The sequence below is a fragment of the Enoplosus armatus genome, chromosome 2, assembly GCF_043641665.1.
Source record: "Enoplosus armatus isolate fEnoArm2 chromosome 2, fEnoArm2.hap1, whole genome shotgun sequence".
NCBI classification, from domain to species: domain Eukaryota; kingdom Metazoa; phylum Chordata; class Actinopteri; order Centrarchiformes; family Enoplosidae; genus Enoplosus; species Enoplosus armatus.
This window is the reverse complement of record NC_092181.1, coordinates 21,076,337-21,103,421: the sequence shown is the minus strand read 5'-3', so window position 1 is coordinate 21,103,421 and position 27,085 is coordinate 21,076,337. Positions and strand designations below refer to the sequence as shown.

General features: G+C 39.6%; 2 protein-coding genes across 4 annotated transcripts; one reads left to right on the top strand and one right to left on the bottom strand.

Annotated features, from left to right (window-relative positions):
- Positions 1–4,932: 4,932 nt before the first annotated feature.
- Positions 4,933–15,663, bottom strand: anxa5b (annexin A5b). 2 transcript variants are annotated; one of them, XM_070926908.1, is made up of 13 exons: positions 15,566–15,663; positions 15,259–15,303; positions 11,797–11,881; positions 11,310–11,404; positions 9,799–9,912; positions 9,569–9,659; positions 8,837–8,916; positions 8,192–8,242; positions 6,290–6,383; positions 6,108–6,203; positions 5,919–5,977; positions 5,511–5,633; positions 4,933–5,378 (listed from the first exon to the last, which is right to left on the bottom strand). In XM_070926908.1, the coding sequence occupies exons 2-13, from the start codon at positions 15,259–15,261 to the stop codon at positions 5,316–5,318; spliced, it is 954 nt and encodes a 317-aa protein (XP_070783009.1). In that variant the 5' UTR covers positions 15,262–15,303; positions 15,566–15,663; the 3' UTR covers positions 4,933–5,315. The 2 variants fall into 2 exon arrangements, with proteins under 2 accessions (XP_070783009.1, XP_070783017.1); XM_070926916.1 differs by lacking the exons at positions 15,259–15,303; positions 15,566–15,663 and having other exon boundaries at positions 11,797–11,890.
- Positions 15,664–21,400: 5,737 nt separating this feature from the next.
- On the top strand, positions 21,401–26,827 carry uchl1 (ubiquitin carboxyl-terminal esterase L1 (ubiquitin thiolesterase)). Of its 2 annotated transcripts, XM_070917331.1 has the most exons (9): positions 21,401–21,499; positions 21,605–21,616; positions 22,082–22,210; positions 22,986–23,127; positions 23,554–23,639; positions 24,148–24,195; positions 24,722–24,791; positions 24,872–24,930; positions 25,690–26,827. In XM_070917331.1, the coding sequence occupies exons 1-9, from the start codon at positions 21,467–21,469 to the stop codon at positions 25,771–25,773; spliced, it is 663 nt and encodes a 220-aa protein (XP_070773432.1). In that variant the 5' UTR covers positions 21,401–21,466; the 3' UTR covers positions 25,774–26,827. The 2 variants fall into 2 exon arrangements, with proteins under 2 accessions (XP_070773432.1, XP_070773441.1); XM_070917340.1 differs by lacking the exons at positions 21,401–21,499; positions 21,605–21,616 and adding an exon at positions 21,625–21,688.
- The last annotated feature ends 258 nt before the right edge of the window (positions 26,828–27,085 follow it).

Sequence of the window (27,085 nt, the reverse complement as noted above, 5' to 3'; positions counted from 1 at the left end):
AACAGGTGTAAACACGTTTATATGGGCTTTAGACTAATGGTTTGTTTAGTTTCTCTTTTAATGCCGACATTCTTCATGTACGCATGTATAGTTGAGGACTTTGATGTCAAAGCAGCTTTTCTTTGGGACACAATGATGGAGAAAATCAGATTTGCTGCATAAATCCCACCAAAAATATAAGATGTGGAAGGTTTTGCTGGATTTGCTGCAATCAAGAGAGACAAGAAAAAGTGACAAAATTACAGGACACAACGTGATGTTTGGATATCAAGGTTTTATAAAGCACAAGGACACTCAATTAGAGCGAGCTTGAGCTTGAGGCTACTAAAAATGCAAATATTAGTGGAAAGTTTGAAAATTAAAAACAATTTCTTATTTTAAGACAGATTATTATTCTCGATTGCACATTAGCCTTTTCAGCACAGCCTCAGAAGTGTGCCTAAACTTTGAAACTGAAGACCGGATGCCTTTCCTTTAGGTTGTTATGTGTTCATCTGCAACCTTTCTGCTCTCCAACAAACATCAGCCTTTGCTGTGCAACATGCAACATCCGACAGTTCATACTGTAGGACAGTCATCTTTCTGTTGGTTGGGAAAGGTTAGTGTAGGTTATTTTTATCTTCCTCTATACTTCTGGTTTATAAATATGTGATCCATTGATTCAGATAAAATAATCTCTCTTCTATTACTTTGTTCAGAAACTTGTATCTATTCCTGTCAGTTTCATTGAATTTCCAAATGTATTCAGTATATTATACTTATGACCTTTGGGTAATTCCTACTAATATTATTTTAAGAATTGTGTATTAAACCACCTGGACGGTATATTTGTTGGTGTGTATTTGGTTGCGTTGCATCAGTTTGGACCTTGGTGTACCGGCTTGCATGATGTAGTTTAATTTGTTTATTTCATTTCCACATACTACCTCTGTCATTATTTCAGATCCTGACACTCCCTCCGGCCCTGCACTAACTCCTTCTCCTGCTATTCCTCATCACCTGACCTTCCCCACCAACTTGCACACCTGTTCTCACTCCCAGTATATATACTGGCCCACTGTTATTCATTCTCTGCCTGATAGTCCCTGACTCCTGAGTAAACTTTAATCGTTACTTTTATCCTGTTTGTCTCTGAGTTGTGCTTCTGGGTTCAGACCTGCTGCCGCAGAAAATATTATACATTTATATTGTGTCTGTATATCATGTTTGTTGCTTTGGTCTTTTATTGTGAAGCGCTTTGTGACATTAGCTCAAGAAAGGTGGGAGTTAGTGAAACTCTGAAAAATATGGAGGATATAGGTTCTCTAGGTTTCAGGAGCAGAAAGCCTGGAGAGCCGGAGAACGCCTTCAGGAATTTGGGTGTTATGGATTTGTGACAACTTCCACCACCAGATTATTCTCAAATCTACGGATTTGTGGTCACGACTTCATGTCAGGTCATGAGAGCAGCTGAGAAAATGAGCCAATGCCTCATGCTTTATCATAGAAAGCAACATTTGGTAGGGTTGACAGAAAACCATCCAGAGCTCTTTGTTAATCTAGCGGAGCTGAAAGACTCATGTTTTATTCCTGGTTAAACTAATATGTAAGCATTGATCCCCTCCTTCTTATATCAAAGTGAGACGCAAAGATATCTGTTAAATGTAAAGCTTCAGTGCATCTTGAAGTTTCTGAAACTTTGCTGGAGGGATGAACACCTTTTGTCTTGAAGATACATTTAATTTGATGGTGGTGATGAAGAGCGCCATCGCTCAGACGTCCTGCAAAGGTGTTCTGTTGAGTCAAAATCTGGTGACTGGAGGCCATAGCATGTTTCATACTTAAGTTCATCTTTTTCTCTTTTGGAATAACTTAAAATATTAACCCTCAGACTTTGGAAGAAAGCTGTGTTGCAAACAGTGTCAAGAATTTGATGAAGTTTGGCATCTTTGATACTCTGTGTTTACAACATCACTGCTGCTACATTCCCTAATTCATATTTAGTTTGTACTTATATACAACACATGTTGTGAGTATCAGCGCTCTACGTTTAAAATGTTCAATGCTTTTTTTTCATATCTGTATATGATCTTTGCTCCACGGAGCTCTCAACATGCATTCATCTTTTTAATTAATCTCTTAGATCTTTTCCTCTTAGTGGTGTTAATTGCTTAGCTGTATCATGCAGCACAGTCGTACGGAAACATCTGGATTTGTTGTTTCTCCTTTAATTTGTCACCAACTGCATGTAAACTTTAGATCCTGCGTCTTTCAGAAGCCGTCGTCATGAATGTGGAGCTGCAACTAACAATTACTTTCACTTTCATCAATTGTTTTGTTGATTTTTTGTTTTGTTTTGATTAATGGAGTAATTGTTTAGTCTAAAACATTTGACAGAAAAGTGAAATTACACATTTGTGACATTACAGAGAGAAAAGACAACAACCCTCAAGTTTGAGAAGCTGGAACTATAAAGAATTTTTACTTTTATTTGCTTGAAAAATGAATGAGATCATTCAGATAAATCAATGGACTAATTGTGTCAGCACAACATTTGCAGGATGACGTTTCATTTGAACCAACAATTTAAAGCGATTTGTCATTCGATCCTTTGCTTCTTTCGATGTACATTTTAACAAATGTGTAATGGTGGATGTTCCAGGCTTTGTTGGAACACAAACTTCTCAACTTGAACTTGAACTACTGTTTGTAGTTCACAGAGCCTCAGTCAGTGTGATGAAGCAGAGGAGGGGCTGGATGACAGGAGGAGGGGGCTGGGGGGGGGGCATCAAAACACAACTCAACGCTTCACTAAGTACTTCAGATCTGACCTACAAAGCTGACCGGACACATGCCCACCCACAGACACTCAAAAACACGCAAGGCAGCGAGGTGGGAGGAGTTGGAGGTATTGTTTTTCCTGTGGCTCGAGGTGGCCTGACCCCCACACCCTGCCGTTCAGACCTTGTTATTGGCTGCCTGTTGCTGTGGCAACAATCAACGGCAACCGCTTCCGTGAAAATAACAGAAAGTAGTGTAACAGGACCTGGGATGACCCCTCCTTCAACCCAACACACACACACACACACACACACACACACACACACACACACTGATACACATAGAACAAAACATTTAACTTTGAAATCATTTTACTGGTAACATTTACCTCATTCAGCAGCTGGCACTTTAAAGTAGGTGAAGGTCAACCCGAGAAGTTGCACTAAAATCCAAATGCTGTCAAGCTTCTTTTGTGACAAAGAATGCAAGAAGAACGACAGTGACAACATTTCTGGGTCAAAACTAGAAACAGAGAAGCAGCGTTCAGTTTTTATGCTTCACATTTCTGGAAACAAGCTCCCAGAAAACTTAAGATCTGCTCAAACTCTCAGCTCTTTTAAATCAGGGATTAAAATGTTGCTGTCTGCCATTTTATTAAGTTTAACTTGGGACAGTTCATTCATATTTTAGACTGCACTGTACTTTTTGTTCTAATTATATGTCATACGTCTTTTTATATTGACTTGTGTTCATTTTTCTTCCCTTAACGCCTTTCTGTCTCACAGCAAGTAAAGCACTTTGAATTGCCTGGTGGTTGAAAGTAGTGGATAATCTGCAGCAGGGAAAGTTTCATATATGTGATGTTTTCAACAGTGAAGGTATCATTATTTGCAGGATCATTTCACTCCGATTACAAAATACATTTAAATGTAGTGTTTCAGGGCTGTGAGCACCACAAACACAATTCTGTTAACCTTTGTTGTATTGGAGTGGAGGCAGAAATAAACCTGAGCAATTGTACGTTTTTTATGTAATTTGGGTGAACTGACCCTTTAAAGATTTAAAGTTTTTGTCAGCTCACACACATCATACTTTCACATACCTGACGCACAGTGGTGGAAAGTAACTAAATACATTTACTCAAGTAAATGTGCTTAGTAAATTTTGAGGTACTTGTACTTTACTTGAGTATTTCCATTTTCTGCTACTTCAGGCAAATTTTGTACTTTTTACTCCACTACACTTTTTTAGATTACTTACTATCCAATAATATTCATATAATAAACATTATTCTGAAATGTGTGAGTATTTTTACTTTTGGTACTTTAAATATATTTTGACACTAATACTTTTGTACTTTTACTTAAGTAAAAACTTGAATGCAGGCAAAATTTTATTTGTAATAAAGTATTTCTACACTGTGGCATTTCTACTTTTACTTAAGTAAAATATCTGAATACTTCTTCCACCACTGCTGACACATAAAACATCAGGCATCAGTGTAACAGTGTTGTTTCAAGGACCCAAATCACAGAGCATCAGATATTACAAGATCTGTAGCATGCAAAGTCATTAGCAGGGGTCAGATCCTTTTGGAGTACAACTAGCAATAGCACAATGTAAAAATACTCCATTACAAGTTAAAGTGTTGTCAGTAAAAGTAAAAGTATTCAGTATGGAGAATGCTGAATACTGTAAGCTGCATTTTAACATTGTACCTGGTGTAGATAATATTTATGTGTTATGTTTATATTTATGTACTTATTATTACTGGGAAGTCTGATCTGTAATAATGCTTCACATTTTATAAACTGATATGTTTTGTATGTAAAGTCTTAATTTGCAAAGTAAGCAGCTACTGAAGCTGGTAAATAAATGTAGTGGAAAAAAAAGTACAACATATTATAAAACATAAAGCTGCAAGTTTTGTAGTTGTACTGAAGTATAGTACTGAGTAAATGTACTTTCACTCAAGTACTTTCCACCTCTGTCTACTAGCAATGAGGACATGATGTTGAGTATCTCTATTAAAGCTGCTCTATCTCCCTCTAGTGGCTCTGAGAGGCCAGTGCATGTTGAACAGACACTAGACAGGTACTTGTACACGTGTACTGCAGGACAGGATGTGTGTACTGGGACATGGTAGAGACAAGAAAAAAAGTGCCATTTTTTACTTCATCAGAGGAAATGTTTATTATTGCATATATTGTTTCTGCCATACAAAGTGCAAACAAAACAACTGTGGTCTGATACTTTAGCATTACAAATAATTGATATAATATTAGTCATATTGAAGATGTTAGTCGACCAAAAGCGGCATTATAATGTGGACATGAACAAAATGTTAGCTACCTTTCAAAGACATTATTTGGTATCATAGTTTAAAAAGACCTGATGGGCCGTCTCCCTCTTTCTCTCTCTCACACACACAAGCAAGTTTGATGAATGTTGACTTTGCGTTCGCTTCTTGTTTCAGTGAGTCGACGGCACAAAGGCCCAACTTAGAGAGGAGGCACTTCAGGTGTGGTTCTTGTTGTATTGCTTTGTTGCCATGGTTACGCGTCATCTCCACCACAGAGCAGCAGTAAGGCCTTTCTGTAGTCACCGCCGGTATCTCCCTGTAACACAAAACACACGCAGAATTTAAGAAAGGAGGGAAAAAGCATTACAGGTGTAATGGCAACTTAGGTGTGTGTATGTGTGTGTAGTACAGTGTATTTGTTTATTTATGTGCTCGTGTGTGTGTGTACCTTGATCATGGAAAACAGAGAGCAGGCAAACAACCGCCTGAACTCAGCTCTGATGTCCAACAGGTCCACCTCACTGCGACTCGCCATCACTCGGATCAGGGTGTTGTCATCAGTTCCTGCACCCTGCAACACAACACACACTCACGATGACTGTATGCCACATAAACGTATAAACAATGAGCTTCTGCTTTTTAGAAACGGTTAATCTAGATCCAGATATGCACGAAAATACATCATGGCCAACAATCGGGATATATGTGCCAATTGAAAGCCCCAATGGTGACGTAGGTTACGTTTTATTTAGCTGCTATGGATTGCATTTAGCTGGCATTATAATGTGATTATATAGTGGTTAAACACAGCATTGACAATATTTGGTTGGCCATTTCAGACATCTTGTTGTCATACCTTCATCGCATAGTACAGGGTCTCAGCAAAATAGGCTGGAACGCTCCTTGCACACTTCACTTTAAAAGAAAAACAGAAAACACAGGCAACGGTGAAGAAAATGTGTCATTATTAGTCTTTCAAAATCACCACCTCTCGAGAAGCTGACAACAGAAGCAGTCTGCAGTGTGGAGTTGTGTAGTTTCGTACCCACGGCGAGCAGCAGATCTCTCAGGGCTCCCGATGTTTCCCTCTTAATGCTCTCCTCCATCTCGTATCCAGACATCTTCATGTAAGTGTCAAATACTGAAACAGGCAGGTTCAGAATGAGTCTGGATATCATGTGAAACTGTAAAATAATCATAGCAGCTCTTTAATTCTTGCAGACAAACCTTTCCTAAGATGTTCTGCGCTCCGGTTTCCCAGGATGGTGACAAATGATTGTTCATCAGTGCCGAACTTCTGCTCTCCTGCCTTGAAGAGGACCTACGACCACAGAAACAAATGGTTTTACATCACACAGTGTTTGTTCTTCAAAAGCATCGGAACAGTAACAACAAGCTGGACTCTTAAAGGTACACTCCACCTTTTACATGCTAAAGTCAATTTACTAGTCAGTGGTGGAAAGTAACTGAGAACATTTAAGTACAGTTTTGAAGTACTTGAGTATTTCTATTTTATGCTACTTATACTTCTACTCCACAACATTTCAGTGGGGAATATTGTTATTTTTACTTTACTACATTTATCTCGCAGCTATAGTTACTAGTTACTTTGCAGATTGAGATTAAAACATATGATCAATTCATAAAATATGATAAATCGTTATATATTAAAGTACCCAAACATATATAAAATACTTTATATAAATAACTAGCTTCACCTCATGCTAATGAATCAGTAATAATATTCCAATACACTGCATAATATATATAATAACACAACACTTTGAAAGTGGCCAATCTGCCCGACGAATACTTTTACTTTTGATACTTTAAATACATTTTACTGATATTACTTTTGTACTTTTTGTACTAAAATCAATTTTGAGTGCAGGGCTTTTACATGTAACAGAGTATTGCTACTTTTACTTAAGTAAAAGATATGCTGGCAGTGGTTAGCGCTGTCGCACAAGAGGTAGAGAAGGGTAGAGTGGGTTGGGGGTTCAATCCCCGGCTCCCCCATCCACAGGTCCTCAAGTGTCCTTGAGCAAGACACTGCACCCTAAGCTGCTCCTGAGGCCAGCACCTTGCATGGCAGCTCGGTTGCCATCGGTGTGTGAATGGGTGAATGAGACCTGATCTGTAAAGCACTTTGGGAACCGTTAAGGTTGAAAAGCGTTATAAAAGTGAAGACCACTTACCAGTTTACCATCACTGTTACTGAGACCACTTCACAACCTGTTGAACGTTTGATTTAATATAGTGGCATCAACCACGTATGTCAGCCTGGACTTGCACGCTAAAGTTTGACTTTAAGGTTTAATTTATAGATTTTTAATGGACAAACTGGCGGCGTGGGGCTGACACCAGACAGTGATGTCTATTTTTGGTTAAAGCAGCATACTGAAATACCTGAGAAATCAAGTTCTTGATATTGATGCAAAAACCTAACTAAATCCAATTCTGCCAACGATTTGCAGCTTTGCCAACAACAGTTTAATACAGTGTCCAACTTTTTTACCTTGTGGTCTACTTGCGACCCTTCATCCCTGATTGCATATGTCTACAGGTCGTGACCAGTTCAACCTAACACAGATTTGTTTCACTTGTTTAATTTGAATACTTTTGAGAAGAAAAGATTAGAAGCAAACAAAATCCTGCGACTCCTCAGATAAATGCTGTGACACCCAGATTGGGAATCACTGGTGTAAAATCATTGAAAGATATCAAAGGGATAGCCAGCAGGGTAGGACGGCAGACAAATATTGCCTCATATCACCCATCCTGAGAGCTCTGAGAGCTTAGAGCAAAGTGGCAGCAAGAACTAGAGGAAAACAGTTTACCCATAACATACCTCTTCACAGTGTGTTTCTGCCTTTTTAGTTTCTTTTAAATTTAACCAGGAAACTTTAAGATAATTGTTACCCTCTCCCTCCACTAGTGGGCGTCACAACATCATTACAGATTAGCTGCACAAACTGTCAACTCCAAAACACAAACAAACACAAACACAAATTGGCTCTGAAGTCCACAAACACATGTGACAGTCACACCCTCCGACAAAAAGACAAAGACACCATTGATGGAGAAAAGCAGAAATATTTACTGACCAGCAACAAACAGCTGACTCACCTGAGCATCACTCTCGATGTTCCCCTCCTGGATCCCCTTCTGCCTGTTCGCCTGAGGAGAGACACAAATATTCCTGTTAGAGAGGAGAGGACAGGAAAGGAAAGGAGAGGGGAGGGAACAAGGGGAGAGGAGAGGAGAGGAGAGAAAACAAGGGGAGAGGAGAGGAGAGGAGAGGAGAGGAAACAAGGGGAGAGGAGAGGAAACAAGGGTAGAGGAGAGGTGTCAAGGGTTGAGGAAAGGAGAGGTGTCAAGGGTAGAGGAGAGGAGACAAAGAGAGAGGAGAGGAGACAAGGGTAGAGGAGAGGAGACAAAGAGGGAGGAGAGGAGACAAAGAGGGAGGAGAGGAAACAAGGGTAGAGGAGAGGAAACAAGGGGAGAGGAGAGGAGAGGAGAGAAAACAAGGGGAGAGGAGAGGAGAGGAAACAAGGGGAGAGGAGAGGAAACAAGGGTAGAGGAGAGGTGTCAAGGGTTGAGGAAAGGAGAGGTGTCAAGGGTAGAGGAGAGGAGACAAAGAGAGAGGAGAGGAGACAAGGGTAGAGGAGAGGAAACAAGGGTAGAGGAGAGGAGAGGAGAGGAGACAAAGAGAGAGGAGAGGAGACAAGGATAGAGGAGAGGAGACAAGGATAGAGGAGAGGAGAGGTTTACCTGCAGCAGAATAACCAGGAGTCTCTTGAAGTGACCTGAAGTGTCACCAGACACGTCCTCCTCCAGGTCGTCATCATACTCTGAGGAACACAGGAAACACGTTAATGTTTTATTTCAGCTCTGATCTTGAAAAAACGTTTCCCAGCTTTTTGTCACACTATAATATGATATTGATATGATAATATAATCTAAAGAAATTACATTCATCAGAAACCCAAAATACATGAAAAATGACACGCGTGCCTATAAAAGTTTACAAATCTCTCAAATCACTCCAAACTATAATACAGTTTATTTACATGTGATTTTATCCCAGCTCGTTTTTGTGCCTTTTTATTGACAGTTGCCACGGAAAACATCAATAATTCACACTTTTAAAATTGTCTTCTGTCAGCTCCTGTCTCTGATTGTTTAATATGTAGATCAGATTGTCTGTGCCAATAGCATTATAATAGTCTTCGACCGTGTTTATTGTGCTTAACATGCTTATCATGTTTTATAACCATGTTTCATTTTCTGTTTTTAAAAGGAGGACATTTCCAGCGAAGGAATAAAAACGAAGAATGTGGACTACAGTGTCCTGTGTGCTTAAATGGGCATTTTAGACGAGTTAAACTTCATGTTAACATAGACTTTGTACAATTTAAACATGTTGCTGATCTACTTTTTTAAGACGGGTGAGTTTATCTTGCAGTATTAGCGTGTGTGCGTTTATGTGCATGTGTGTGTTACCTTGTCTATAAGCAGCTACGATGTCCTTCACCTGCTGAGGTGTTCTGGAGGCCAGGATCTCCACCAGGACCTTCTCGTCAGTTCCTGCCCCCTACAGGTCAAAGAGATGAAATGACATTTGAGTTTCCAGCTGCTCTGACCGGTCTAAGTTCTGTTTGTGTGTATAAACTCTCCATCTTCAGCAGGTAAGAGTCTTCATCAGTCTTATATCTGTCAACTGCAGCACTTACCTTGATGGCGTTGCGGAGGGATGTCACATCGTAAGCGATGGGTGGGGTCATCAGAGCCACGATCAGGGCCTCAAATTTGCCACCCAGCTCTCCCTTCAGGTCACTTATCAGATCCTGTCACATATATGGATTTCCTGGTGATGATTTGTACTGTACTGGCTGTAATGGTTTGACGGAGTCAAGTTGGAGCTTTGATGCTGTGACCAGTCATCGTGTTTAAAGGCCTCAGTATGCTTCAAACAAAGACTTTGCATGATCGTCTTAACAGCTTCTAAAATCGACGTGACCGACAGAGAGTTTGTGGGCTCTGACAATCTGACCAGCACGGCCATTTTATGCAGCAATTGACCAGGTGTGCAAACGTGTGAAAGTGGGCAGGATTTTAACTCTTCTCTTAAGCTCTCTTCATCATTGTTAGAGACTGTCCAAATATCCTGAATAGTATTAATGGCTCCCCTGTTCAGCTCAAATGGCTGAACAAGCAACAGCTTATTATGTTGGGATCTAATTGTTCCCTGTGCGGGGAAGCATAACGTTTTCTGCGTAGCTTGTGTTAAAGGAATAGTTCAACCCTTGAATAAAATATGCTTATTTGCTTTCTTGCCAAGAGATACATGTGAAGATCAATACCACCCTCGTGTCTGTACTGTAAATATCAAGCTGGAGCAAGCAGCCAGTTACCTCAGCCAAGACTGGAAACAGCTATCCTGACTCTGCCCAAAGGTACGAAAATCCCCCTTTCTCCAGTTTTTATGCTAAGCTAAGCTCGCCAGCTGGCTGTGGCTTCATATTTACCATGCATACACAAAAGTGGTATCAATCTTCTTATCGAACTCTTGGCAAGAGGTAAAGGTAAGTCTGGTTAAGAGTTGTTTTCATTACTGAAAGGAGGTTTTAGCTAATTATGTGTTTGATAAGGAGCAGAAAAATGCAGATGCTAACCAATTTAGGAAAGTAGGATTGTGGACCTATTGTGGAGTATTTGCATGCTGATTTAATCGTTTATTTGGTGCTATTTATCAGTAGTGAAATGGTTTGTACCTGTTTAAGATAATTATATTTCAATAATTCCTATCAATATAGAAATATAAATGTTACAGTTACAGTAATATGTTTATATCCTTCTTTATATCCTTTATTTTTGATGAAGTATGTGTAGTTTTAGTTTTGTTCTGTATTATTTCCTCTGTTGACTAGATTAAATGTACCCACCTATTCTTATCAACGCCCTACAGCAATCACGATCTGAATAACCAGCTATCACAGACGAAAATTTAAAGCCCACACAACTCCGAAAGTGTGCGCCCTTATTCCTGTTTGCATAATTAATCATGTCAAGACTACAAATGCACCCAAGACACATAATTCCTGGAAAAAGCAGTGAGATGCATCCAGAAGGAGGGTATGATGGCCAATTCAGATCAGGTATGCCTTTAAATGCACATTTGAAGTATACTGAGGCTTTTTAAGTTCTAATATGTGTGGTTTAACAGCTGTTAAGGAAGTCCAACCTTTCCAAACAAAGTTTTGTAGGCGGCCTTGATCTCCTGCCTCTGGAAGTTGCTGCGAGTCGTCAACAGCTGCAAGATGGCATCTTCGTCGGTCCCTATGACAACAAGCACCATGGTTACTCACCCGAGCTGCAAACGTTTGTTTATAACTATTCTGACAAGCTACACATATTCCGTAACAAGGAGCATGCTCTGTCTAGGAGGACTTCTGATTACAATTATTCCACCCACATAATTACAGCCTTCAGTCGAGGTCAGAGGATGAGTTTGCTCACAGTGACTCAAGCTTCTACTCTGCTCTTGTGTTCATGACTCACTGCTGTCTGGGTGGAGGTCCGCACAGACAGCAGGGATTGCTACAGTTATTGTTCCGGGAGGAAAGCGCTCTCTCATTGGTCTGTTGGAGTTGTACTACTGACTGACACGCCTTCAACGTATCAGATGACACTGTGCAGACAGCAGATGTGCATACACACAAGCATCTTACCCAGCCCTTTCATGGCCTTGTACAGGACCTCAGCATCCGCACTGGCATTGAAGTTTCCACTGGCTTTCACAGTTCCTCTGCTGGCCTGCAACATGGAAGAAGTGGACAGAGGAGGATTATTCTGGTGTAGATTTTTCTTTTTTTGTTGGGCAGCTGATATCCCCATAGACACGTCTCCTGAATTCTGGACCTCTTTACTGTATATCTAAATATACTCAAATGTTCTTCCAACAGCAACATACGGATAATACAGCACAAAATATTGCACAGAACCCATAATACCTAATGTAGATTATTTCTCATGGGACTTGCAAACACTGACAACTTCCAGCATAACACCATGCAAGTGTTGTTCCCCTGTGTTACAATTTTGGACACGGATTGCATCAACTTTAACCACTATTAGTGGACAGAGTGTTTCCCTTGACTCTTGTCTGTAAACCGCAGCAAGCTTAAACCCTCCAACTAACACTTATTACTATTATTATTACTTAATTGGAAAGACTATATGTTTTATGGCTAAATGTCCTTTTGTTTTGAATGTCTTCTTGTTGTTGTTTGATAAATAAAAACATACATAAATAATAAATGTATTAATGCTCCTGTAGTCAGTGGCATCAAACAGGATGTAAAATGAGACCAAGTCTCTTCATGTATGTACCTCAACATTATTTATGCATGCTAAATTTGTCACATGTATTTATAGCTTCTTATCAGATATTAAGCAAATGCCATAACATTGCAGATCATACTTATCTCAGATTCCTTACATGCATAATGTCATCAAAGACTTCCACACTTAATAACATAACAGAATATACTTAATCAATCTCTATGTTTCTCTATATAATCTCTATGCTTACATACATATAAAACACTGTCAGATTTGTTATGTACATACGCTCATCAGAGGCTGTCATTTCAAATGCACTTAATGAACTTAATGACTTACAGCTCCATGAAACACATGCAGATGTGCACACACGCTCTCACATCAAACCACTTAGTTCATACACTCCAGTCTCATAACCAGCGTGTTCCCACATCATTTTTCAGCCTTTGAACCGCCGCCTACATCTCAGATTTGTTCAGCGATTCAAATATGAGGGATGAAGTGAAACGAAATGTCAATTCAGTCTGATTATCAGGCTAATAATTTGCCTGAATGTGGAAAAAGTGTTTCAGAAGAGCAGGCTGGAAAAACATTAACTTTAAGATTGATTTTTAGTAAAAGTGTCTTTCTGTAACAATGCTGCACTCATTCCAGACACTCCCTAAAACTGTGACACATTAACAATGAATTAGCCAAGTCGTTGCTTCTTATTTCAGGGGGGAGAGATGTTTAAAGTGGAAAACCACGGGAATGTCTCTGGAATTCTGAGCCAGAAAATCTGGAGGAAAAAAGTGTGACATCCAAAAACAAGTTAACAACCAGGATTCTGTCTCGCTCTGCAGGAAGGAACGCCAAAATGTCCACGAGCTCTCCTTTTTCATAAACACACTCAGCACCACAAGCTAAATCTAATCAGCGTGCAGATGGCTGCTCGGACAAACAGCTGAACGAGGAGATGTTTGGACAGCAACACAACACAATGCAGAGAATGTCCACTGGAATGTGAGACACAGGTTTAGCTCCTATAGCGAGTGATAAATTGCGTCACATGGAGCGAGTTCAGACATGACCTGAGGCTGCTGATGGAGATATGTTGACTCGCCATACGTAACGAGAGGCTGTCACAGCAGGCCAAGAAAAATAAAGAAATACAGACTCTGACAATGGACTTCTCAGAGAAATAGGAGACCTCTCGTGTCTAGTTAAAAAGTGAAACTTTTGAAATGAACAATATTAGCATATTAATTGATTCTGGATTTTCCAATGAGGGAGAAGGAGTAGATGTAATTGCGGCAAATCCTTATTCAAAGGAGATTATTTCTATGTCTTAGAACATCTTTAAACATTTAACCGTTTTTTTTTCTCCCTCAGAAGATAAAACTCTTCTTATGAATCACCTTGAATAAAGGGACTTTACAAAATGAGAATTATATGAGGAAAAACACTAGAACAACTAGAAAAAATTACTAGAAACTTTGACAGGTCTTTTTATCTCTTGTGGTGTGGAGGCTGCTTATGACCTCAGTATTTCTAAAATTGTGGCCCAAAGCCAATTCTTTCCTAGTGAAGACTTAAATCTTTTAACGTGAGTCACAAATATATAGTAGCAAAACAGCTGGGCGCTGTGGTTCTTTAGCAAATGATACTTAAATACTGTATTTGTTGAGGACTTTTTTTCAGCCACAAATGAATACAAAAACAATGTACAGGTGAGTATTAACGGCTCAGGGACAGTGTACAGTTTGTGGGATTGACTCAAAATAAACCACAGTTTATTCAGAGCAAAGGTGTGGCTCATTGATGTGTTTTTAATATTTTTTAACAATTGAGGTCTATGGCACCGAGGAGTAGGCTCTATCAGGCTTTGGCAACACAGACACTTGCTAATACTGGTTGGTAGGATCAATTTATTGTTAGTTTTACTGCGTTTACTAACAATAACAAAAATATAGAGTATCACCAGTCTTATGTTTATCCTCAAATTAGGCCTTTGTCAAAGAAAGACCCATTAAAACTGACTTCTGTGAGCAGATCACACCACGCATATGTCTGATTTAGAGCCCTGGACTAAACTGATTATCATGAATATAATCACATCGTTTTTTAATGGTAACATACAACTCCACCCTGACAGAGAGAAAGAGAACTGATTTCCCCTTTAAGAGAGGGAGGGCGGCTTTACACTCCAGGATAGACGTGGAAATGGGTGTATTAAACACCGAGAGAGGTGGAGAGACAGAGAGGCCCTCCCGAATGGACCAGAGCCCACATGAGTCATACTCTAAACTTCCCCAAATGAAACCACTTTGCAGCCAAACACACACACACACACACACAGAGAGAGTTAAAACTTGATAAACTGGAAAGTTTCATTAGTAAAAGTGTCCATTGTTGTACAATGTATATGTTAAAATGCACTTAATCATAGCAACAAGTTACTTATTAAACTGTAGGCCTATATAAATGGTTGCCCCCTTACTTCTCTTTATCTTAAACAGATGTAGGCCTACTGCCACATCTGCTACATGTCCAGACGATAACAGGCTTTTATGTTTAATATCAACTGAAAAGTTATCTAAAGTTTTATCATAAGTGAATAAATACTCACATCTTGTAAACTCCAACCTACATTTAGATTAAACCCCATCGTTACATAATGTGGGTGAAATAGTGGGCGTTGTCTTGGAGTTCAGAGGGTATAAACTATTGTGAGTCACACATTTGCATAAATAACGGATTTTTGCAAGTACTATTTGAACAACCTTTATCTTAGTCATCCGTATAATATAAAACTCGCCGTGGTTCTTTAAGTTGACAGCTGAAACATCTGTGAAATGAAAATGACTCACCATTTTGACAGTCTTGGGAGGTTTATTCAGCGGTGAGAAGAAAGTCTGTTGGAGAGACAAAAACGTTATTTTATATCAACTCTCTGAGGAGTTCAAACATCTGCAATTATCTTGTTCTTTCTACTTCTTATCCGGTGCCTGATTTTATCTACTCTCCAGCGGTGTAGCTGTCAAACTTCCGTGGACCAGACATGACTCCCTTTTGTCCTCAGGTAGACCCCTGGCTGTCCCCGCTCACCTGGCTGATGCTGCTGAACTTGTATCCGGACTTTAAACTGAAAGTGTTCCGCTGATGTGAGAAACTTACCGCGAAGTTGAAGCTCGGCTGGCAGGCAGAGAGATCCGGTACAGAGAGAGGAGAGGAAGAGAAGAAGGACGGACGAGCGAAACCCACTCGGAAATACTCTCCGCTGCGCGCGTGAGTGTGTGGGCGTGCGTGTGTGGGCCACACCCGGGTGCGCACGGACTCTGGCGAACACTGAAGCACGATGGGAAATGTAGTTCCGAGTGTCCTGAACCTGCTGCGGCGAAGTTGCAATAAAAAGAGAATACGTTTATTTTCATATTTATTTCATGTGGCACATTTCAAAATGGCAGTTAGTATCATTTCAGTTACAGGATGTTTGAACAGTGTCACCTGATAGGTCTCCATGGAGACATTGTTCATTTTGTTGTCCTTCATAGGAAGGAGTTTAGAAACCTGCCTTTAGTGTTATTATTGCCAACATTGTTTGGGTCAAGGAAAAAATTTAATCTATACTATATTTTTTTCCCACTTCACAGAAGCTGAAAACACAATGTCAGTACATTAGCATCTAGTTTAATGTGTTAAACAGTTGCCTATTTACACATCAAGCAGACATGGAGCAACATTAGCATTGTTTCTGGCCACCTAGTCAAGTCTAATATTTTGTTCGTTTTGGTCTCCACCACATCCTGAGGTAAATTTCTGGTTCTTAGGCTGCGAAATGCTCCACTATGTTCACCAGCTATAGTTGCTTATTCTGTCTGGTGCTGGGCAGGTAGCATACAGGGAGTTTATCAGCTAGAAAAGAGGTTAATGAGAGCAGTCAGACAAAGCTGAGGGCCATAAAACCAAAACAGCGAGGTGAAAGATACGAAAACACCACACAGAACAAATGAGAACTGCAAAGTTCAGCGATCACATCTGTGGTTTCGTCACTAAGAGTGACCCCAGTCACATTACACATAGTCATTTGATCCACTAAAATATTGATTGGTGCAGCTTTAAGGTCAGTACACAACACAGCACAATGACAATGAACTGACAGACAGCAGGAAAGTCTGTTTACACTGCGCTCACGCTCACAAGTTAAAGAATATATGCAAATATAATACTCCAGATGTAAAGCTACTCCTTTGTTGTCTCATGGTCTCTCGTGATCCAAGTGATACAGCCACAGTCTGTGATTGTTTTGAGAATTTAATAAAGCATGATCATTCATGTAGCAACTGGTCATTTATGCTCAGTTATGTGCTTGTTTTAATTTTAGCTGTATCATTTGTTTAGGTCAGGGACTAATCGCTGTTACCAGACACTGTGCACCACATTTACAGACATTCAGAGTTTGACTATCATCTATAAAACATAGGCTTATTTCTGTGACTGAGGGTCAGCAGTGTCTTAAGACATCTGAAGGTTGAACTGAATCTGGCATGTAGCTTGAAATTCAAAATAATGGCTATTTACCAATAATGTATAGCGATAATAATGCCTATACTAATTTGTAGACCATAGACAGAAAGTGGCCATATAATCAGACCAGAAATGGAGACTAGGAGACGCCAGGTTTTGACATCAGATGGAGCGATAATAGCGATAATAAGGCCTATACTAATTTATAGACCATAGACAGAAACTGGCCATATAATCAGACCAGAACTGGAGAATAGGACACGCCAGGTGACATCAGATGGAGACTGACACTGAAACTGATTCATTACCACAGGGATAAAATGTACTGAATGAGCAACCTTATCTGAGAAATGTATGGATTTGATTAGTGTTTCTGCTATGAATGCAGTTCATTCTGTTTCCTTTGGCATGTGTGGAATCTTCATACCACGTTAATAAATCACCGAGCAAACCGAACTGAGAGCTACGGATCAATTCTAACAAAGAGACGTAACAGAGAGAGAGAGAGATAAGGAGAGAGAGACAGAATGAGGGTACTATTAAAAAACACACATATAGTTATGAGTGTATTCTGATGGGAAAAAAACAAAACTGAATTTTTAGGGAGGATAATCTTTTAATTTGAAAGAGCAATAAATGAAAAACCATACAATAGTTTAACAAAAGGGAATCTTTGCACAAGGTCCACTATTTTTTTTAAAACATTTATTTATTCAAGCAAGTTTCCCTGAAAGCAACGCTTTCCTTTTCAGTTACACACATTCACTACTGAAGGCACTCAGTACACCCACAGTCTGAGCTGCATGTTACTGAGCAGCACCACTGGAGCAGTTGGGGGTTAAGTGCCCTGCTCAAGGGCATCTCAGTGGTGGTAATGAGGGAGTGGCTGCTGGTCCAGGGAACTTTCCAGTTACAGCCCCAGTTCTCTCACTGTTCCAAGTCCACCATTGTCTCTCATTACTATCTTTTCCCCCGAGAGCTATCAATTGCATCTAATGGTCTTCATATCACATGATCAAAGTCCCATACTTGAGCAAACTCCATGACAACTGAGCAAACTCCATCTGGTGGTGAAGATTGTGAGATGCAGTTGAAAGCTCCTGAAAGTTAAGTCAATACATTTAATGTAGCTTTGGGATTAAATTAACCTACAGTTGTAACTGTCACTTGTAACTTGTATGTACATAATACTGTGTTTATTTTTTACCCATCTTTGTTCAGCTTGTCCTTGTTTTCAGCTGTTTGTCTCTTTCCATGTTCCTGTAAATTGTTCTTGCAACTTAAAGTCAAATTCCTTGTATGTGTACACATACTTGGCAAGTAAAGCTGATTCTGTTAATAATAAATCTATGAAATAAGATAAAATAACAATACTGTAATCAGACATTTACATGGCAGTTGTGATTTAACTGCAATCTGGTTATGATTATATTTCTAGTGCACATATAAACAGACCAGTTATAAATGCAGATAGCAACCCTACTCTGATAAACCTTGTTCAACTTTTGCATTATTTGTTATAATTTACACACATATAAAATATTTCAAATGTTGTGCTACAATACAGATTATATATCTAAAATGTTACACAAAACAAGCACAGACACACACAAACTGGCTGTTTTGAGAGAGCAGGTGTAGAGTGCATCGTCACTTTCTGTATCTGTAGCGTTGTGATTGTTGATGTAAGAACCAGAGAAACAGAGCCAACAGCGTGCTGAGTAAGACAAAGAGACAAACGTACAGCGCCGCGCTCCATCCCCAGCCTGCTGGTAAAGGAGGTCCACCATTCACCTCCACATATTGAGATGGGACAGGCATACTGGTGTGCACAGGGATCAGGAGTCAAAGGTCAAACTCTGATTCCTCTAGTTCCTTTTTGACGTCTTGGAGAGGATAAGTGAACTCCAGTAGAGTGAATTTTGTTCCGTTGTCCTCAAGTGAATGTTTGGTTTTCCTTATCTTGTGAGGACCACAATCATCACACATGTGCTTCACCAGCTGTTCAGAAACTTTCTGTTGCAGGAAAGAGCCATGACTGCACTCAAGTTTCTTCCCGGTCAAACAGATTTAAGAGCAAAGATCTTGGTCAAAGAATCAAGTCTGATAGTAATTTTGTCCCCACGGTGAGACTGAATATTCTGTGAGCTGATGAGCATCCCAGTGTCCTCGGTTCTCTGACTGCTTAATCCACATCAGCAATGTAATCAGAGAAAACAAAAAATGAAATAAAAATGGGAGTTCTTGCTTCTCTTGTCTTCTTCTACTGAATTTTCTACAGACCACGACCTGACTATTGCGTGTTCCCTTTTTAACCACCAACAAATGCTCTATTTAAACACCCACACAGACAGATGGACATGTAAACACAATAAATCACCACCTACCCATATAACTCTGACCTATGAACCGATCAACCAGGTACCAACAGGCAATATCTCAAACACACACACACACACAGCCACTAACCTCACCCTGCAGGTATGTATAATTGATACCTCTTGGGAGCGTCTATCTTCGCTTCTGATTAAAACATATATCCAAAGTCCACCCTGTATGAATAAAACATGCACGTTGTAGCTACAGCGCAACACTAGAACGCATTTTGAAAACCTGAATAAAATAAAATGACGTATTCCATCCATTGATGGGACACTGAGCACCCTGCTCAGTGTAAGAAAACAAAGAATAACTAAATGAAACATAAACAAAATATAAATGTGGGATATATAATTTATTAAAGTCACAACTGTTCACATTACAATCATCATACTGGTGAAAGCAAGTGCAGAAAGGTTACAGTGCCACCAAGAGGAAGTAAGAGTGGTGAGTCACATTGCCACAACCCAAAATAACAAGACTAGGTGGAAACCTAGTATATGGCTGGACCGTGTATGGTCGCTGTGCTAAATTGTGCGAATTTCTGGATATTAAATGTTCATTTGCAGTTTTATGTGGTAGTCTCCAGTAATATTTGTTCTTAAAGTGTACTGAAGTAGCATCACATGATTTGGTTAAGTTACGTTTGAGTCAAAAAAATGTTATAAATACAGTTGCAAGAATAAAACTTTCCACGCAAGATTAATTTATAAGCGCCCCCTGAGGACATAATTGAGGACTGTTCGCACCTATTCATTTTGAGGGAGCAACGGCCAATGTGGAAACACTTTACCAACCAATGATGTAACTTCATCACTCTCTCAGTAAGTCAGGGATAGACTTTCCAGTCTTTTCCACTTTCTGCGCTCCAGCCAAAAAAAACATGGGAGCATACAGAGCATTTATTTACACACTCCTCTCATTCTCACTGATACGGACGTGAACTAACATGAACAAGCAGGTGCTTGTGCAGACAGGTGTTGCTTATACTTTTTAAAACACCAACATCACCAACAACTGGGAAAACAGGACACACTACAGAAATTTCCCACTGGCAGAAACCACAAAGTGTACAAACCATTCTGTAACTGTAGGCAGTGAAGAGTCACTCACATTCATGCATAGTGTGCAAATCTAAGGATTACCAAGTGAGTGAATATACATGAAATTTGAAACTGGCCTTAATGCTCTGTATACGGGACAGTATATTGCTCTATACTGGCACAACAGCGGCACCTTGTACTATGATCCTATTTAGCAACTGCAGTCTGTTGCACTTCAGATGATGTTAGTTCCAGTAAACAAACAAGTGCTGCCTTGTTCTTACATGGTGGATTGAGAAACACATGCAACAGTTTCAAGTCCAGTGTACTTTACATCCAGCACACCATAGATCAGGATGGTCTTAAGTTAAATGCCAAGATTTAAATCTACAAGGATGTCACATGCAGCTTTAAAGATAGTTGGCAACACTGTGACAGAACAAGTTGTAAGAAAAAGCATTACTTTACACACACATTAGGTTAGGGGCTAAAGAACAACAACAGCTTGAAAGCTTGTCCATTCCATGTGTTGTTGTACATGTACATACACAAAATTAGATCTTTCCCTGAACAAAATCTGGTATCTTGCCTTTCACTCCAAGCAGAAGCAGCAACAACTGCAATTTGTATAGCATAAACAGATAGTAAACAGAACAGTTGGCAATAAGATGGACAGGTATTGTATACTGATTATCCTTTAACTGCGAGTCCGAAAGTCCAATATAAAATTCATTAAGCAAAACCATGAACGATACAGGAGTGATTACTACGTCACACCTTTCTTTCTAGAAAGATTTGACCGGAGTGATCTCACATTTAGCGGTGAGACTTCATTTAAATCTATTTTTTAGGAGCACATATCCATGTCTAGGATGTCACTACATAGCTGAACGTGTGGCAAGTAAAATATAGCTTCTAAATTACTGTGATATTTCTAATGAGGCCCGTTAAATACGTACACCACGGGTTATTTGATCTGAGCCCACCCCCCTGTCTGCCGGTAAGTGGTATGACCGGCAGCATAAAGTACGGGTACCCTTCGTAAGTTCAACTGACAGCGGCAGAAACCGAGAGTACACAGAGACAAGACGTCGTTAAACTTGCAGAGTCACGCCGAAACACTGCAAAAATGGAGTGGACCCCGATGGAGATCAACCCCGAGGTGGGGGAAATAACTGTGTTTTCTTTACTTTTTTTTTTTTTTTTTAAACCGTAACGTTCTTACCGACAACAAACTCACCTGTGGTTTCTGTTTATGTTGTTTCAGATGCTCAACATGGTGAGTAGCTAACGTTAGACGCTGGACAATGGCGACATATTGGTAACGTTAACCGTTTGATTCAACAGTCAGGTAAGTTTTACAGCAGCTAGCCAGTTATGAGGGCAGTTAAACCGTTAAACTGAAACGACCGTTAAAACGCCACCAGGCCACCATGTCGCAACCACGGCATCAATACGTAGGTTGTAGTGGTATTGTCAACTGCCTAGGTAAAAACAAAAGTGGTAGGCGATATTAAATGGAGATGCGACAACAAACAGGAGAGCGTTGATCTCATTTTAATAAGCGGCAGCATCTTTCGTCCCCAGTGTCTAGGCTAAAGGGTGTGGTCGGACTGGACCAACACAACGCAGCATCTTTGAACACCTTCAGAAGGGATCATGTATTTATGTCAGTGAAACTTCAACTGATTTACATCCATTTAAGTCATCGTGCTTTATTTATTTTCCTGGCTGTGTGTTTCAGATGATGAGCAAGCTAGGCGTGGGTGAAAGCTGGCGCTTCGTTGATGTGGTGGGGCTGGAGGGTGAACAACTCTCCGCTGTGCCGAAAACATGCTGTGCCTTGATGCTGCTCTTCCCACTTACACAACAGGTAATAGTGGGGTGGTGGTGGTGGAGACTACTTCCTGGAAGGGAAGGAGGGAGGGTGGGGTGAGCCACTGATACGTGCTGCCTGGGGTGGGGTGACACTGAGGTGCAGGGAGGGTATGGATGGAGAGGGAGAAAGAGCTGTAATCTAATGTGATAGGTAGAATAGCATGACAAAGGGTTGGTAGAGGAAATGAATCAGCAGATGCTTACCCTTGTTTTCTCAATATGAAGTCCAAGTATCCTGTCAAGCCTACTGCAGACTCCATTCTCAGATAGGCTTTGCTTGTATTATGATCCTGGGAGCCAGACCACATCCCCAGGGTGAACAGCGTAATAAACTTGGGCTGTGGCTAACAGTTAATTTCATTATCCATTTTTTTTTCAATTAATCAAATTATGAATTGGTCAACAAAATGTCTCAATCACAAAATTGTGAAAAATGCCCATCACAGTCCTGGATGATGTCTTCAAATGCCGTTCAAAACCCAAAGATATTAAATTTACAATTATATAGAATTAAGAAAAGCAGAACATCCTTATGTTGGAGAAGCTGTAACTAGAGAATGTTTTGTGTTTTTGCTTTAAATAAATGACAGTAATGGATTTTTTCTGCTCTGTTGATTGCCGCTTCCAATTGTTATGTTAGTCCATGTGCACATTTCATGTGGCATAATTGGCTGCACACTGTGTTCTCATGGGCAGATGACAATGGCCATGCTCTCTGTGTGTGTGTGTGTGTGTGTGTGTGTGTGTCTATCTGTCTGTGTGTCCGGTAGCATGAGTCTTTCAGACAGCAGCAGGCAGACAAGGTTGCAGGAGGCTCTGAGGTTTATTTCCTGAAGCAGACGGCACATAATTCCTGTGGCACCATCGCCCTGCTGCATGCTGTTGCCAACAACAAAAGCAAACCCACATTTGGTAGGTGTAAATCAAATTAGCACTGGTACCATAGTACAAAACAATACAGTTAGTAATATTGATATTACAAAATATTTACTCATAAAATGAGCAGAATGCTGTTGGTCAGTATCAATGACTCAGCAGTTACTTTTCAAAGAGCCGAGATATCTTGATTTCATAATTCAAATTACAACCCATACATTCCTTTTTAATGTAGTTTTAGTTCATGACAAATAGTTCGAGGTTAGTTAAGTTGATTTAAGAAAAAGCGGTATGTCTTAAAGTATTTGCTGAATTGTCCTGGAGCAGCGAAATTTAAATGAAATAAAAGTAATAACATTTTATTAATTACTCAGCGATGATTGGTGATACAATTATTTGGTGTGGCAGGTTGTGATTTGGGAGATATTTCCGATTAACTTAATGCTGCTTTTGTCTTTCCAGATAATGGCTCTGTCCTGAAGAAGTTTCTTGATGAGACTGCAAACATGTCTGCTGACGACCGTGCCAAACATCTGGAGAAGAACCAGGTAAGATAAACATACACACTGTTGAAGCTGCTATATCTTCTTCTGTTAATTGGATTTAACAGAATGGAGATTCAGCTGTAACATGCATTGGGAATCTGATCAGCAGAGTCCAAAGTATCTTTGATGGTATTTTATGGAGATTATACTGCCTATAAGCTAATGATCGGAGACAGTTAATGAGGCATCTGCTTTACAACTAAAACTTGCCTTCTCTTAGAATTTCTGTATGTATTGCATAACCTTCGTGTTTTGTTTTACCCACTTGGGGGCGCCAGACACTGCTAAATCCTTGTCACTCGTAAAGTCACTAAGTTTTTGAATATTATTACAGAATGTACTATTATTAATATGTTACTAAGTCTTTAAAACCTCAAACCTGTGCTTTTTTTCTAAATTACACTTCTGATTTGTTTGTCTATTAGAAACATATCTGCATGCGTAATTTAAAGAGTAGAATGATCTGTTTTTGCATTATTAAACAGACACGTTCTTAATATTTCTTCTCCAGGCAATCCGTCAGGCTCACAATGAGGTTGCAATGCAGGGCCAGTGTAGGGTAAGATACCTAACCACAATATCAACTACTAATGGCATCAACAATATCTTACACCCCTTTCAGGCAGCAGATGTGCATATGACGCAGGTTTACTCAACACTTGTTCAACCCGTGGTGGACTCATTCAAATGAGACAGCTGTCACCCTCCTTGTCACTGTTGCAGAGACTCCAGTCTGCAGTGTATTTCCATACACTGAACTGATAAACTGAATTAGATTGATTAATTTCACCTCTTTATCTGTCCATATGCACGCTCCTTCTCTCTTGATTCCCTCTCTCTCTCTCTCTCTCTCTCCCCTTCTCTTTTCAGTTGGTTAATGACGTTTAAACATCAGTATCATTGAAATAATTTCTGTTCCTGGCAACAAAAGAGATCAGTGTTAGAGGGTATTAGAGAGATGAGACACTTTGTATTTAAGCTAAATGTAGTGTCGATGGCAACAAGTTGCTTTGCTGTGCTTGTCTTTTGAGGCCTTTTTGTATCACAATATTTACTCTGAATTCCTCATATTTCAACTTTCACAGCCGGAAGCCGACAAAGTCAACTTCCACTTTATTGCCTTTGTCAATGTAAATGGACAACTTTATGAATTTGGTAAGCATGTCAACTCATTGTGTCGATTTCTGTATGTGTTTTCACGTAGTGGATTCCTAACGATCTTATTTGTTTTTAAGATGGGAAAATGAATGGACCAGTGAAGCACGGAGCCACCAAAGATGAGTCATTTGTAACGGTTCGTAAAACTATGGTTATTCTTCAACATTTTGTGTCAATCCTGAATATGTTGAAATATAACTGAGCCAAGTTCCTTTATGCACATGGTCTGTGATGAGTCATGGTATTAAACTGGAATAGGGAGTGGCTGCTCCTGAGGATCTTGATTCAATCAATAAACTTGGCTAATGCACTCTCAAATCTCCAATAGGGTTTATAAGAATGTGGGGACTTAGAAGAAGACTGGTATACTTCGAAATATGGTTAAATGCTAATTAAATATTAATGTCTACAAAAGTCTTAATGTAAGGATAGATGGAATTTAAGCAATGTTGTTTGCTGCCAGTTAGGCCATGTAAGTCAGGGCTAAATATTAGATAAGTAATATAAATAAGCTGTCTAGGAAACCAATAATTGAGAGGACTGATGCAAGTGATTTTAGTCCTAATTTACTTGTGTGCTACAGACGTCATCGAGGGTTATGTCTGTGCTCAACTCAAAGCCTTTTAGATTGTCACATCAAGCTACCACTAGAGGTCTCTACATGCATTAGTGATAAAATTGCAACATTAAATGAGATGATTTACTGGATGTCATTTAAGGGAAAAAGAACTACTTAAATCCTCAAGTAAACGTAGAGATACCTACGAAAAGTGCACTATTGCAGTTTATGTACAGTGGAGCAACAATAATTTAATGAAACTTGAATGAAAGTGCATTGAAATGTATATACAGTAAACTTATCTACTTTTCTTTTTTTCTTTTCATGTGTGCCCAGGATGCAGCCAAAGTGTGCCGTGGATTCATGGAAAGAGAGCAAGGCGAGGTCCGCTTCTCTGCGGTGGCTCTTTCTCACAGTTAGATATTTCGGTAGGACAACAACCAAATTGTAAACCAAAATGTCCTCGAGCATTCACATGGCAAACACAATCAGCAGGCACCCATAACAACCTGTGAACACATACATCTGCAGACACTATGCACTATAAAGCACATATTGTTACCACATACTGTACTCTCATCTCAAGAACAAAGCATTCTTTAGCACATGTACACACAAACACAGACGCACACCATCAAAACCTTTTTGTTCTGCTGACACTAAACTGATACAGCCCTTTTATGTGACATCATTTAGCAGTGAAAACTGTAAAACATGAGGTCGGATCTCACCACTGCTTGTGTGCATGTGTGTCTTTTTTGCAACTTTTTTTGTATGTATTCATTAGTGCATCTGCAAACTCAAAAGACTGACGCTTAAATACCTTTTGTGCCAATAAAGAGAATAAAGAACAGTGAGAAGGAATAGTCAGAAAACTTGTTTGGAGAAACGTTTTGCCTGTTTCTCTGAATGCCTTCAGTTGCTGTGTGGTTGAGTTTATAAGGATCTGACATTCCTCAGAACAGCCCAAATGTATCCGTAGGAATAATTTAACCATTGTTCGGAGCATGCACGCAACCTCTTGAGTGGTTTTCTTGGTGTCACTCGACATTTCTCTGAAAAACCTGAGGTTCTGTATGAGAAGTTTGAATTTAAAGTGCAAAATGATAGTGGTGGATTACAGTCATTTTCTTTGTTTAGTTTACCTGTTTTCAGAAATTGATTCCTAGACTTATGTTTGCACTTTGTTTGAAAATGGCTTTTCAGTTGACAATCCACAAATGCTCAAGTAGTCAAATATGCTATTATTGTGCAAGTTTAACACAGAAAAGAGAAAACTTCCAAACACGATGGGGACTATCAAAATAAAGTGCTGCTCTATGTTGGGTTGTTGTCGTGCAGTGCAGGGTGATATTACTGTATGTCTAAGCTGTGCACCAATTGTTTATCTTTCTGCACTTTCCAAATGCATTGTTGCTGTAGTTCTACTGGTGATGCAGCTGTGGGTATTCAATAAAGCAACCATTAAACTTTATATATGTCTTTGGGTATGTTTGTATTGATTAGTAGAAAAATGGGAGTCCTGCTTGTGCACCTGCCTTTAATCTGCAACAGGTACTCTAAGTTATGCTGAATTTATGTATCTATGTGATGTTAAATGTCCCCAGCTGCATGTCAGTGTTTGATTTAATACAACACCTCATTCTCGGAATGTGGTGTTCTAGTCATATGACTGCCTTTCCAAAGCCATAATAATTAAGTGATCAATTGATAGAAAATTAATCAGCAACTA

Bases quoted from the DNA above. Each gene is read 5' to 3' on its own strand.
- anxa5b (XM_070926916.1), bottom strand. From the start codon at position 11,890: ATGTTGCAGGCCAGCAGAGGAACTGTGAAAGCCAGTGGAAACTTCAAT. The intron at 8,243-8,836 runs GTAAACCTCTCC...GTCTCTCCTCAG, and splicing joins TCCTGGTTATTCTGCTGCAG to GCGAACAGGCAGAAGGGGAT. The intron at 5,634-5,918 runs GTATGACAACAA...GTTGTGTTGCAG, and splicing joins CCCTGTACTATGCGATGAAG to GGTGCAGGAACTGATGACAA.
- uchl1 (XM_070917331.1), top strand. From the start codon at position 21,467: ATGGAGTGGACCCCGATGGAGATCAACCCCGAG. The intron at 24,792-24,871 runs GTAAGCATGTCA...TTTGTTTTTAAG, and splicing joins TGGACAACTTTATGAATTTG to ATGGGAAAATGAATGGACCA. The intron at 24,931-25,689 runs GTTCGTAAAACT...ATGTGTGCCCAG, and splicing joins AAGATGAGTCATTTGTAACG to GATGCAGCCAAAGTGTGCCG.